Source organism: Sceloporus occidentalis, unplaced genomic scaffold (genome assembly GCF_023333645.1).
Source record: "Sceloporus occidentalis isolate IW3139 unplaced genomic scaffold, rSceOcc1.0.p SCAF_30, whole genome shotgun sequence".
Classification (NCBI taxonomy): domain Eukaryota; kingdom Metazoa; phylum Chordata; class Lepidosauria; order Squamata; family Phrynosomatidae; genus Sceloporus; species Sceloporus occidentalis.
Genome location: NW_028317010.1, coordinates 10,746,604 through 10,759,066, shown reverse-complemented (window position 1 = coordinate 10,759,066; position 12,463 = coordinate 10,746,604). Strand labels below are relative to the sequence as shown.

At 34.2% G+C, this 12,463-nt stretch overlaps 1 protein-coding gene across 1 annotated transcript in view; it reads right to left on the bottom strand.

The window, feature by feature from the left end:
- The window catches only part of LOC149299039 (transcription elongation regulator 1-like protein), a 51,885-nt gene that overhangs the window by 26,590 nt on the left and 12,832 nt on the right, over positions 1 to 12,463 (bottom strand). The window contains exon 4 of the mRNA XM_089486836.1: positions 11,238 to 11,435. Within this exon, the coding sequence (XP_089342962.1) occupies positions 11,238 to 11,435 (198 nt within the window). The remainder of the gene's footprint in view (positions 1 to 11,237; positions 11,436 to 12,463) is intronic.

Genomic DNA, 12,463 nt, shown 5'->3' with positions numbered 1-12,463 from the left:
TCTTAAACTCCCTTAAGGCATTGCCTTATAGAACTTACCTTATCCTAAAACAGGTCAAAATAGCAATACACTGGCAGCATGTACATAAAATGAACGAGAACAGATATGATGCCTTTAACCAGTTTTTTACTTGTAGCTTAATACACTTTCTATGTTAGCTGTAACGATCAGGGTTCAATAAATTGAAAACAACATTCATTGGCATTGTAAAAATATATAATGTAAAAACATGTAATTATTATTCTTCAAAGTCTATATTACTAGGAAAATATGTTTTATTAAAACAATCACAGACATATTAAATTTTATGGAGTATATATTGCCCTCTACTGGTGTGAGGTAGGATGTGTCATTTAAGAGGGAATAAGATATGTTTTTTATAAACAGCAAATGTTGATAAATATATATTAAAAAGTATGGCCATCCCTTGTTTTTGTAAGCTTAATTAGAGAATTTGTTACATAAAATTAGAGAATCGTATGTAATGTATGTCAGGTCAGGCGCGTTTTGGTCAGACAAAGTGTGCATGCAATCATACATAACCTCAAATTCTGCTGGAAATGTTTTATATGAAATGCCATCATACACATAAAATATGTTACACACAAGGATGTACAATAAATAGTAGCTCTCAGCTCTAGCATTCCCCTTTTTTTTAGAAAGGTTGACAAACTACCTGTGCAGTTTCAAATGTCAAGAATGACTCACTGAACAATATTTAATATAACTCAGCACTTGTCTTTCAAATTGACGTAGAGAAATGTATAGATATAGTTCACGCAGGCTAACTAGAAATCAGGGCAATATATGGTGGTACGTCTGGTGACGTCCTCACCCCAATCATTTAATCGAGGAGAGGACATTGCTGACAGTCTGGAGGTGCGTACAACGAGAGAAGATTGAAAATAGAAGAGAGAAGATAAAAAAAGATAGAAGATGAAGAAGAAACGGAAGCAGAAGTGGCCGGCAAAAGCGGAAGTGGTCAGCTGAGAAGGAAGGGGAACATTTAGAGAGTGAGAAGGAGTGAACCAGAATGAGAGTTTGAGAGAGTATGTGAACAAGAATGAGAACCAGTGTGAGAGAGTGAGAGTAAATGTGGGCAACAAATGTTATTCCCAAATTAAAAATGCCCCCCGAATTTCCAGCCATATCGAATGGGCAGGGAATGAAATTTGTTGCCCCCCAAAAAAGGAAAAAAATGAATAAAAAAATAAGTCTGAATTGTTTTTGGCCCATTTGCATGTCTAGTCAATAACTCTTTTTATACATGATAATATCTTACTGGCCCTTGCAGTAGCTTGCAGACATTGAACTTTGTTGTTATGTATATTGTCTACCGTTATCTTCAAGTATTTTTCACTTATAGATTCCCCTACACAACCCCATTTAACATATAATTTACACATTTATTTATTTCACCTAATGAATGAATTTACATTAGTCAATGCTAAATCGTAACTGCCACTTGGTCATCCGGTACTCCAAGCTGACCCAATCTCCTTGCAGGGAAGTAATGCCTAGTTTCTTTCTTTTAAACTTAATATTGTGTCACCAGCAAACACCGACACGTCTTTCATTACTCACTGCAAGATCATTAATAAAAAAACATTAAATAAGAGTGCTTCTGGGAGAGAACCCTGATGAACTTCACTTACCGTTTTTGTCTTATTAGAGATATTCCATTAACAACAACTCTCTGAACTCTATCTTTAAGTCAGTTTTAAGCCACGTGAAAAATTGTTGCCTATGCCTATTTTCATTTTTACAAATACCTTTTTTATAAGGATTATATCAAATGCTTTAGCAAAATCCAAATAAATCACAACTACTAAAAGACCACCGCTTCATAGAATCCAATTAACAGACTTATACAATCTGTCCTTCATAAAACTGTGTTGGCTCTTACTAATGATGTTATGCGACAAAATATATTCCTGAATATTATCCCTTAGCAAGCTTTTTAATAATTCCCCCACCACAGATGGCTGACTCAGTAGTCTGTAGTTACCTGGCTGAGATTTTTATACCTTTTTGAAAACTGGTACTATAACATCTGTAGCATTAACATATGGTAAGACATACTGGTACAGAAGGAGATAAGGGACCTGTCCTTGCAAGTTCTGTTCTTACAGTCTGTTAGGAAGTTGAAGAGGAATGAGACAGGTGGTGAGGGGCTACTAGAGCGAGAAAGATTTTATTAAAGTGAAGATCATGTGGAGGAGTTAGCTTTATAAAATGTGGTACAAAGGTTCATGCATATATTCAGAAATATAATGTCATATATTTGTTATCTAAGAGAATTTTCACAGAAAAAGGTGAGATAATTGGTAATGCTGTAATATGTAAATATAGTGATGTTGTGTGTAGCTGAGTGTGGCTGAGATGAGTGATGTGTATGTTTGTGTGTCATTTGTTTGAAAATACTGGTGATAGGCGGGAATCAAGTGGTTATCAATGTGTCTGCGTTAGTCTGGCTGGTTAGCTGGACGTCTTAGTAAGGTTATACTGTGTGGTGAAAGTTGAGAGGGCGTGATGGTGATGGGCTATTTATTAGGGAGTACTGAACATATAAAGTATGTACCATACAATAATGGAACTATGATATGTGAGACGACACATCCCGTCATGCTGACTGGAAAGAAAGTGTGAGCCTTAAGTGGGCTAGCCACACAGTTTCTAAAACGTTTCTGTTTACCAAATATTATATGACTTTTGATTTGTTTTAGCGGATACCAATCTGTACCTGGGAATCTACATAATGTTGGCCTATAGGATGCCACGTTATATACCCTTAAACCCAACTCAGTATTGCTCAACTAAACCCTATGTTGCCCTCAGTTAGATTACATGGATTAATTAGAAGTATAAAATGTACCCCATTTTGCTAATTGACCATGAGATTCATATAAAAATGCTAATTTTTTAGTTCTATGGTTTGATCATGACTAGATTTAATAACTCCTGTATCTAAAGTTAGCTATTTTTTAATTGCATCTTTTAATTGCTATGATACATCATAAGCCTTGAAAGACTATAAAAGATGGATTTATGCATGCTTATGTTAATTTTAAAGTTTTTAAATACTCACTACTTTGTATTCAAATTGTGTCATTATAAATTAAATGCTATATTATCTGTACTTTTTTCTTGGCAACCCTTTTGAATACCTTAGCATGCTACAAAGGTACAATCAACCATCATTCTAAAAAAAGAAGCTAACAGTCTCTTTAAAAATGGATTAAACACTTGAATACAATAATTGAACCAGGTGTCTAAATAGAACATCTGATTTCATCCATTACTTAACAAAAAGAGGTGGAATCACAAGACAGAAAATGTCATAGCTGTATTACAGACGGCATGGCACATTCACACTGCAAATTGGAAATCCTATTAACTTTTTTATACAGTAAAATTAAATTCTTTCAGGATGGATTCACTCAATTCTGCTGTTTGCATTTCTATTCTAAAATTGAGTGACAAGGATCTCAGGTCCACAAACAAAAGGGACACGAGCAAAAAAATTGTGTCCTTTATATACCACATGGATGCTTTCTGTGTTTGAATAAACTAAAAAGAGAAACAAAGAAAATTACTTATCTATAATAATTTTTTACTAAGTAGTGTGGGAAATATCAAAATAATTTTACTAATTATTTTTCTCAACTACTGGTTGAAAGGGTAAGAAATACAAGGGTTAACTTTCATATTAAGGAACATTATTTGAGAAGAAAATATACATTTTCATCCCTAAGTGACCAGTTGTTTGGGGCTGAAACTTCAAGAATGATGAATAAGGTGATGGAAGTTATGGTCCACAAAAGTTCACGGAGGGCAGCTATGACATTACAATTACTGATCCTGATTACTGATTTTTCGAGTATGCTAGCCGACCAATAGGCAGCACCAGAACAGTACGTGTACTATGTTCTCTAAGAGGTTGCATTTTTAAGTTAACTAAAATGGGGAAAACATTGTTAAAGCAAATGCAATTATAAAATCATGTTGTTCCATGTTATATGTGACAACTGGAAATATAAAATTATAATAATGTTTTATAGTAGCAATGTGAAAAGAAGAAGAAAAGATGTCAATCATAAACATAGGGCTAGATGAAATGACACTGACAACAAAAAAATATGACTACTTGACTTAACCCGGGTAGAATTAGTTTCCTCACAGCTGTTTCCAAACCAATGTGAATTTTTCATATATATATATATATATATAAGTATGACTAAAAACTGAGGAATGGAAAACAGATGGATAGTGAATTAAACTTTACAGAAGACAAGAGATACTTGGAATCACTTTTCAAATTTCTAGTTGGATAAGTAAAAGCTACCCTATTAAATGGAAGATAGGTAAGGCTGTACTATGATAAGAACAAATAAGTAGAATAAGTATATGTTGTCAAAATGATCAGAGCAGATTGTTATTATCACAATGAAGTTTATTCGCTAAGGGGAAGAGTTTTGCTACTTCAACTCTACTGTGCATTATAATTTACTATCCCTGAAAAGTTTCTCTTTCAAGAAGAGCTGAGCTGGCCCTGGATAATCCTTAGTTCAATGAATGAGATGATTCTGAAGATCTCTTACTGATGTATTATACAGGGCCAACCAAGCACTTCTTTCAGGAAAGCTTGCTGGTGTTGGTCATTCATTATGCATAGTAAAACGGTAAGGTAAAATGGCTACACTCCCACTTTGGTGAATAAACCCCTTTATCACATGTTTTGTGTCTGTGTATTTCTGTTAATTTGCATCCAACAATAATCACTTGCAATTGTCTTCTCTAAGGATGCTTATTTGCTTATTTACTTTGCTTTAGTTGTGTATTTCAAATTTAATGAAAGCTCAGAACGTTCACTGACCATTCTTCCAGAAATATACCTTTTTCAGCAATTCTAAAACAATATTAACTACCTTCATAAATCTGCACGTAACAGTGTAAAAGCACTGGTTTCCATTACGAACATATTTTTAGCTTACACATATATTTCAAAATTAAGAAAAGTGTATTAAAGTAATTTAAACTTTTGGAAGGAAGAAGCTAGAGAGAGAGAGTCCCTGTGAAGATGTTTCAGCAATATATTGAAACAGCATGTTTAAGGATCAGACTGAAGACCTAGTAGTGGTTTAAGAAATTGGTTTGAAGGAATAATTACTCATGAATAATACATTTAAATGGCCAAAGTATTTTTTAAATTGCATTAAATTAGAGCAGGGGCATATTTACCTTTATGCCCCCCGTGGCTCCCGCTGTGAAGCTCTAGTTTATGAAGTCATTCTGGTGTACTGTGTCTTAAAGGCTTTTAATGCAGTCTATAGGGGCTTTTAAGTGGATCGTGAAGAAGCAGCACACCAGGGGACCTGATTGCCCAAGGGGATCTACTGGACCTCTTGTCCTAGGCGGCCAGAATATGTTGCTGAATTAGAGGTTATAGAGTTAAAATTAAAATCTACTTTATAATAGCTAAAATAAACTACCGATTCTCTACCTAGATATAATTGATTAATAATTCTGTATATGCCAGCAAACGTTATTTGTTAATCTGATAGAGAACATATTATTGCAAGGGTTTCATCATGCCAGTAAGTAAACCTTTAGACAGCATGTTCTACATTCATTTTAAATGTATTTCAATGAGTTGCATTATTATTTTTCCATATTTTTCCCATGTTTTGCATACTATTTTTATATAGTGTGCACTTGTTCTGATATAAAAATACACTTGTACTCTTTATTTTTCAGCACAGTAAGCCTAAATATTTTTCAGAGAGCCAATAGTTTTGAAATATTTAAATGAGTGACCCATTTTCCAAGGAATGTATATGTGAATTTCCTATATTACAATATAAAGTTTGTTTTTCATATTATTTGAAGTAAAAAGGCAGTGGTATTTGCAATAATAATGTATCAACAATATTTGATTTATCATTATTTTGTTATTAACAGATAATTGACATTCATAACATTAATACTGCCTAAAAAGGCACTTGGCTGTGACTGACAGAGCTAGCTTCCTTCACTCCTCCCTCCCTCTCTTTTTCTCTCTCTCTCTCTCTCCATCCCTTTTTTCTTACTTTTTTTCTTCCCTTCTCCTTGTTCTTCAAACTTTAACAAATATAGTGTGCATTAACTTAATATAGAATATTAAAATTTACAAATAATAATTCTCAACTACTTTAAATTGGAGACATATGTGATTTATCATAATTTCTGATTGTATGATAATATTTTACATTCATAACAGTAATGCCTAATGCTGCCTAAAAAGGGCACTTGGCTCTTTCTTTCTTCCTCCTTTCCTTCCTTTCTTGTTTTCTTCCATTTGCCTTCCTTGTTTCCTCTCTTTCTTTTCTCCAAACCTTACCAAATATATTGTGCACAAGATTATCGTCACATAATTTCTTTGATGATCACCTTTGTACTTTCTCTTGAGTTGCACACACTTGTCATTGATGAGATAAATAACAAATGATACAATCTAACTTGTTTTCCGTCAACAATGAACACCTTTGGGATATTAAGGATTCCAGTAACCTTTCTGTATACACTCTTATACAACTTACAGAATTTGTTGTATCTGCCATTGACAGATAACATCCTTGACAAATTACACTGACTGTTTCAACAATATCAATAACCATTTCGAGAACCTAAAGGCAAAAGCAATAGAATAATGCTTCCTGTATTATGTTTGATTTGATTAAAAGTAAAATATAAAAAAACTGTTGAATAGTGTTAGTAGGAGAAATGATCCTAGGCTTGGATATTTTACCTATTCAAATCAGTAATTTTGGGTCCTGGAAATATGAGTATAAATAGGAACATTTGTGTTTAAATGTGTATGTACTAAATATACATCTATCACATAATTAGTGTTTGGAACAGTAAACAACTATTAAAATTAACCCCTTTGTGACAATGGCTGATTTGAATTTTTTTGTACCCTTTATGACAATGGCTGTTTTAACATTTTTGCGGTGCTTGTGTTTAGCTGTAATTTTCTTCTTCCTCATTTACTGTAGCCACTCAAGTTATATATTGTTTGTTTTCAGGACAAGAAGGGCTTTCTTTAGATACTATTATTTTGATCAAATCATATAATTTAGTAATTTACTATAAAAAAGTATAAAATATGGTGAAAATGGAGAAAAAAGACATTCTCACTTTTACTTGAAAAATCTTTTACTCATCTACAAAAACTCATGAAAAAAGCCTGATAAATAGATTCTAATATTTGTCCTGAGTTTAAAAATACCCAACATTTTTCTTTTTTTTGCTTTTTTTGCATGTTATAGGACAATAAGTACAAGTAGCACATTGCTATTTCAAAATCATGGGGTTTTTTTCCAAATCTGGTCATTCTGCCCCCATGTCCTATTTGGGACATCTTTAAAGCCAGCCCATTCAGTTTACCACCAACAAGCCATACATGTTTGAAAACTAGACACCCCAGAGTATTACAAATGCTAATTGTAACTCTTTCCATGCACTAATTCTACCCCTGACAAATGTGATAATAATTTTTTTGCGTTTTTTTTTTCTCACACACATTTTACTTCAGGCATTAATTTACAGCTCTTTTGTTGCAACTGGATGGTGCCCCATGATTATGGCATCTTACCAATTTTTATTATTATTATTGTTCTTTTTTTTTTCTTTCCCTTTATTTTACTAATAACATTGTGATTAGAAAGTTGGGCTCCATTGACTTGCATGGTTGAACTTTTTTTAATGGGTGTTGCCACTTTGTGAGAGGCAAAATCACTCGCAGTTTAAGCTTAGTTTGAAAAACAGGTTTTTTGGGGGGGTTATTATTCGATGGCCATGGTTAGCCTTGCAAGGGGTAGTACTATGTGACACATGGGGCCTCAAACACCTTGAATTGGAAAGCGGATGGGAGAGGAATAGGAGAGAGTGGGCATGCTCAAACATTACTTCAGCGAATCAGAGATTTAGCTCAGTGATCCAGAGAACCAGAAAAGCAGTGCTTCACTTGGAGTCTCTGAGCAAAATCTGAAGCGTTACCACATATAAAGATTTTTTTGAATCCTTCTCACCATATTCTTTAAATTTTAACTGGTGTCCCTTAATATCTAACATACTTACTAATCACTGGTGCATGTTATTTGATTTAGCATAAATATGTGCACTATACTGTTGCCATTTTCTGCTATAAGCTTAAAATTAATTTTTTACAACTGGTCTTTCTGGACACAGAAAATGTTGTTTATTTAAGATTATGAAAGGTTTTTGCAAATGAAAATCTGGATTTTTTAAATTCTCCAACAGCTTGCTATGTAAAGGTCTTTTTCTGAAATGCACTACAGTTTGACTTGAGTCCACGATGTAGAATGTGCAGAGATTATCAAGGACAGGACTGGGAAGCAAGTGAACCATGAGCACCGAGCAAGATTAAATTGGAAAGAGGTGTTTGACATCTTTTCCTGATATTTAATTTACAAATGTGTTTCTTGATCCTTCTTATCTTATATAGAAAAAATGCAGCAGTCATTTAATGCAGTACACTACAATATGTTTGGCTAAAAAAGAACACATATGTATATACACACACACACACACACACACACACACACACATGTACATACAGTATATATATATATATATATATATATATATATATTATGTATATATATATATGAAGGCAGTTATCAGCCTGTATTTATGGGGTTTTTGGGGTCTAGGGAACTATCCAGTCCCTAGACTGGGCGTTTTGCGAGTATATGTGAGTTCAGGCACTGATGTTGTATGAGAAGGCCTGGCTCGCAATTTCTGTACAATGCATCCCAGCAAAACTGGGCAAAACACCAACACATTTTGGATTTTTCATCTGTTTTGTAATAAACAGACTTTACTAATGAGATAAACTGACAAAACATGAAAGGCTGCAGAACAGAATTGTTTTTCTAGCATGTAGCAACACTTGGCTGTTGTGTTTCTGTTAGATATAAGACTTGGGCACATCCCAGCTGTTCTTCAGCACAAAAAATACATGTAAAGCATTAAATCATTCGGTGAACTTATGAACAGGTGGCAGACAGTTTACATAGCAGATGCTGCTTTTTGATATTTCTATATATTCACTCCACATTTTAAAAACTATAGTCAATGACTGTTATTTACTTTAGTTATCAAACTGTTTTGAACTCGATTTGGATATAAAAATAGGTCATGGGGTTAATGGATACACCTGCGTGTCTATTTGCATGCCACTTTATTGCTTCTTCGGTCATTTCACATTTTTTATTCGTTTTGTCTTTTTCTTTGCCTTGTCAGGATTCCTGACACTGTTTTAAGTAGACATTGCTGTATTTGCTACATATTTCGAGTTCCTATTTCAAATTCAGTGCAGCCTCTGTCATAGCCCAGTAGTTAATCATTTTTACAAACAGATAGAAAAGAACTTTAGTCAAATATGGAGGTGGCAACTTCAATTACAGTTCAATAGATGGCTTTGCGTTTCGTCTGTATGGGTATCGGGAATACAGATTAGTTCTGATTTAGTATCCCAAATAATATAAAACAATATGCAATCATTCATTGGTAGGCATATATTCAGTTTGGGAATTATTGGCCGATAGTATGTATTATTATTTATTATTGCTCAAATGTACAAGTGTTCCCATACTTTTATATTTAAGCAATTATTTTCATAGTCTAACTGGCCTGGTAGGGCAGATCAGAATTTTCCATTGCAACTGGGCCATTGAGCAGCATCACACTAAGGTACCCAGTCTGGGGGACTGCTGCCCAGCTGGACCTACCATTCTAGGCCAGAATACATTGTACTAATTTACTTACCTATTGATAGGAGCAGAATCTGTTCAAGGTTCATACATTAAATCATTTGTTCTGCATCCTTCCTCCTGTCATCATTCAGCATTGTAATTAAAAGTCCAGTGGGTCTCAATGAATATGTGGATAGTATTTTATCCTGTTTCCCTCACCAGTATAGTAGCCCTTATTATCATATTGATTTGGGCACTCTAATAGGAAAATATAGTATGGGAATAATTTACATTTATTAGGACCAATTTATGTTCTGTTATGTTATTATGTACAAGAGACAAGAGCCATGGGCTAGCTGTTGGACAGGGGTACTAGTCTCAGCTAGCATTAAATTGGCTGTGAGTGGGGAATTGTGCGGGAGGTGGGTATAGCTAAACATTGTTTCCTCCGCCTGGAGAAAGAGAAGGACCCAGAGACTGGGGGATGCAGAAGAACCAGCAGATTCCGGGTCAAATCCAGAGACTCCTCATTTTCTCCTCTTTTGGGTCAATATTAATGCATCAGTTATTGTTTTTGAATTCCTTAGGTTTGTGCTTAAGTAATACTATTGGTACATTCATTAAAGCAGGGGTTTGTAGGGGAGTTTCCACTTTTCGATATTTTTTTCAATAATGGTAGACATAATCTATTGGCTTGTTATATTTTTTTCCTTGTCAAGTTAAAAAAAAGTATTTTCCATGGGGCTTTACCTTTAATAAGACATGTAAGTCCACCATGGGAGCATGTAATATATATGGTCCACACAATGGAAACCAAGTAAAGTTTAAGTAAGAGGTTAGATATATATAGCAATCCAGTTTATATATTAAATACTGATGATATGTTTGTTTTTCTTTGGGTGCAGATTAGCAAAAAAGCACCTCTGTGTTTACAGACCATTATTAAATTTAAAATCTGTACATGAAAGAAGCAAAATGCGGTATTGATTTTTTATAAATTGCTATTCCATGAAAAGCAGCGAACAATATGGCTTTTTATCCCCAAACAATAGCCTCAAAAGAAAAATGAGAACATGCTTGTAAAAAAAAATGGAATACCCCTTTACAGAATCATGTGTAAGATCAAAAAATATATTGGATTAGAACAAATTCTGGCACTAAGAATAGAAAGAGAATACATTCCGGGAAAAGTAACATCTGAAAAAATAAAAATGTCCATTTAAACATTGTTAATCTAAAATTCATTTTTAGAATAAAAACTGTTACTATCAATATTCTATCCTAAGGGAAAAACCAAAACCTAACCAGCAAATTTACTGAAGTTACTTTCTCAACTTACTGTTGTGATAAAGGTAAATTAATTCTACCGTTAAATGCATGGGATTTGTTCAGTAACTAAGAGATTTTAACAATCCAATTATGCTTTTTTTCCCCTCACTTTTTATTACTGCTAAAGAGATGTGAAAAAAAGCTTACCGTGCAGATGAGAAGTTATAAATGGGACCTTGATTGGCGGCAAAGTCAGCATATGGTATGGTGGAACAGATGCTGAGGATAGTCTGTGAGATGTTTCTGAGTCTATTCCCATTAATACAGCTGGAGGTGCAGCCACTGCACCAGTGATGGATACAGCCTGGGTGCCGCTAGCTGGTTTAATTCCACTCTGGCAGTTTCCTGCAAAATCACAATATTAGATAAAATAACATTTTACAGTTCATCTCCTTTTCTTGAATTATGTTATTTGGAGAAATGGCTTTTGTTTCTCAAGGATCCATAACAAACATTATAAGGAACAGTAAGCATAAATTATCACCCCAACCTCTCCAAGCCACCTATTCATAGGGGCCACTGGGTATTAATAAGGATGCACTGTGTAAGGGACAGATTCAATGTACAGTTCTGCTAGCACTTCAGTTTAGCAATTGTTGCTGAATTTCGTAGTTGTTACACTGCCTGTAGGCACACATGGGAGTGTTTCTCATTTACAGCAAAGCCAGTAGGAGACACATTTGCATCCGTAGTGGTTGAAGCAAAGTTGGCCAAGAAGAAGGGAAACATTTGAGCAAAGGACTGCTCTGAAGACCTCACAATAACCTGCTTTTCCACCTAACACAAATCCAGAGAGCTCCATATATACATTGAGCTGAGCATCGCGTTTTCCTGATCATAAGACAAAGGAAGTGGCTAAATATGAATTTACAGTACATAAAAAATGGATAGTCTGAACTATCTTTACATTGTCTGTCACCATTTCTTTTTAGTGGTACTAACCTATTATTGCCCGCTTTTGCATCACATGACAGTTAATCATTCCCTAACAAATCACAAAAGAGGCAATATTTCTGGCAACATGTTGGGCATTCAACTATACAATACTAGCAATTGTATCTGTAATTTGGTTTTAGTTGTAAAAGCATTATATTTAGTAGGTGGGACCACTCATAAACTAAGTTTATAGAAAGATTGCTCAGGATCAAGATAAATCAAGTTGAATTTATGCAATGAATAACATTTGAGTTTTAGTACATGTCTTGTGTAGACATAATCTGAAATTCATGTGAGGATTTTTAATTAGCTAGTGTTTATAAAGCTTGGCAGCAGATACAGACAGCAAACATATGGATTTTCAGCAAATCATTCCTTTGGATTTGTTACATCAAATAACCGCTCTATAGCCTTACTCTATTAAAAAATTGCTGTAG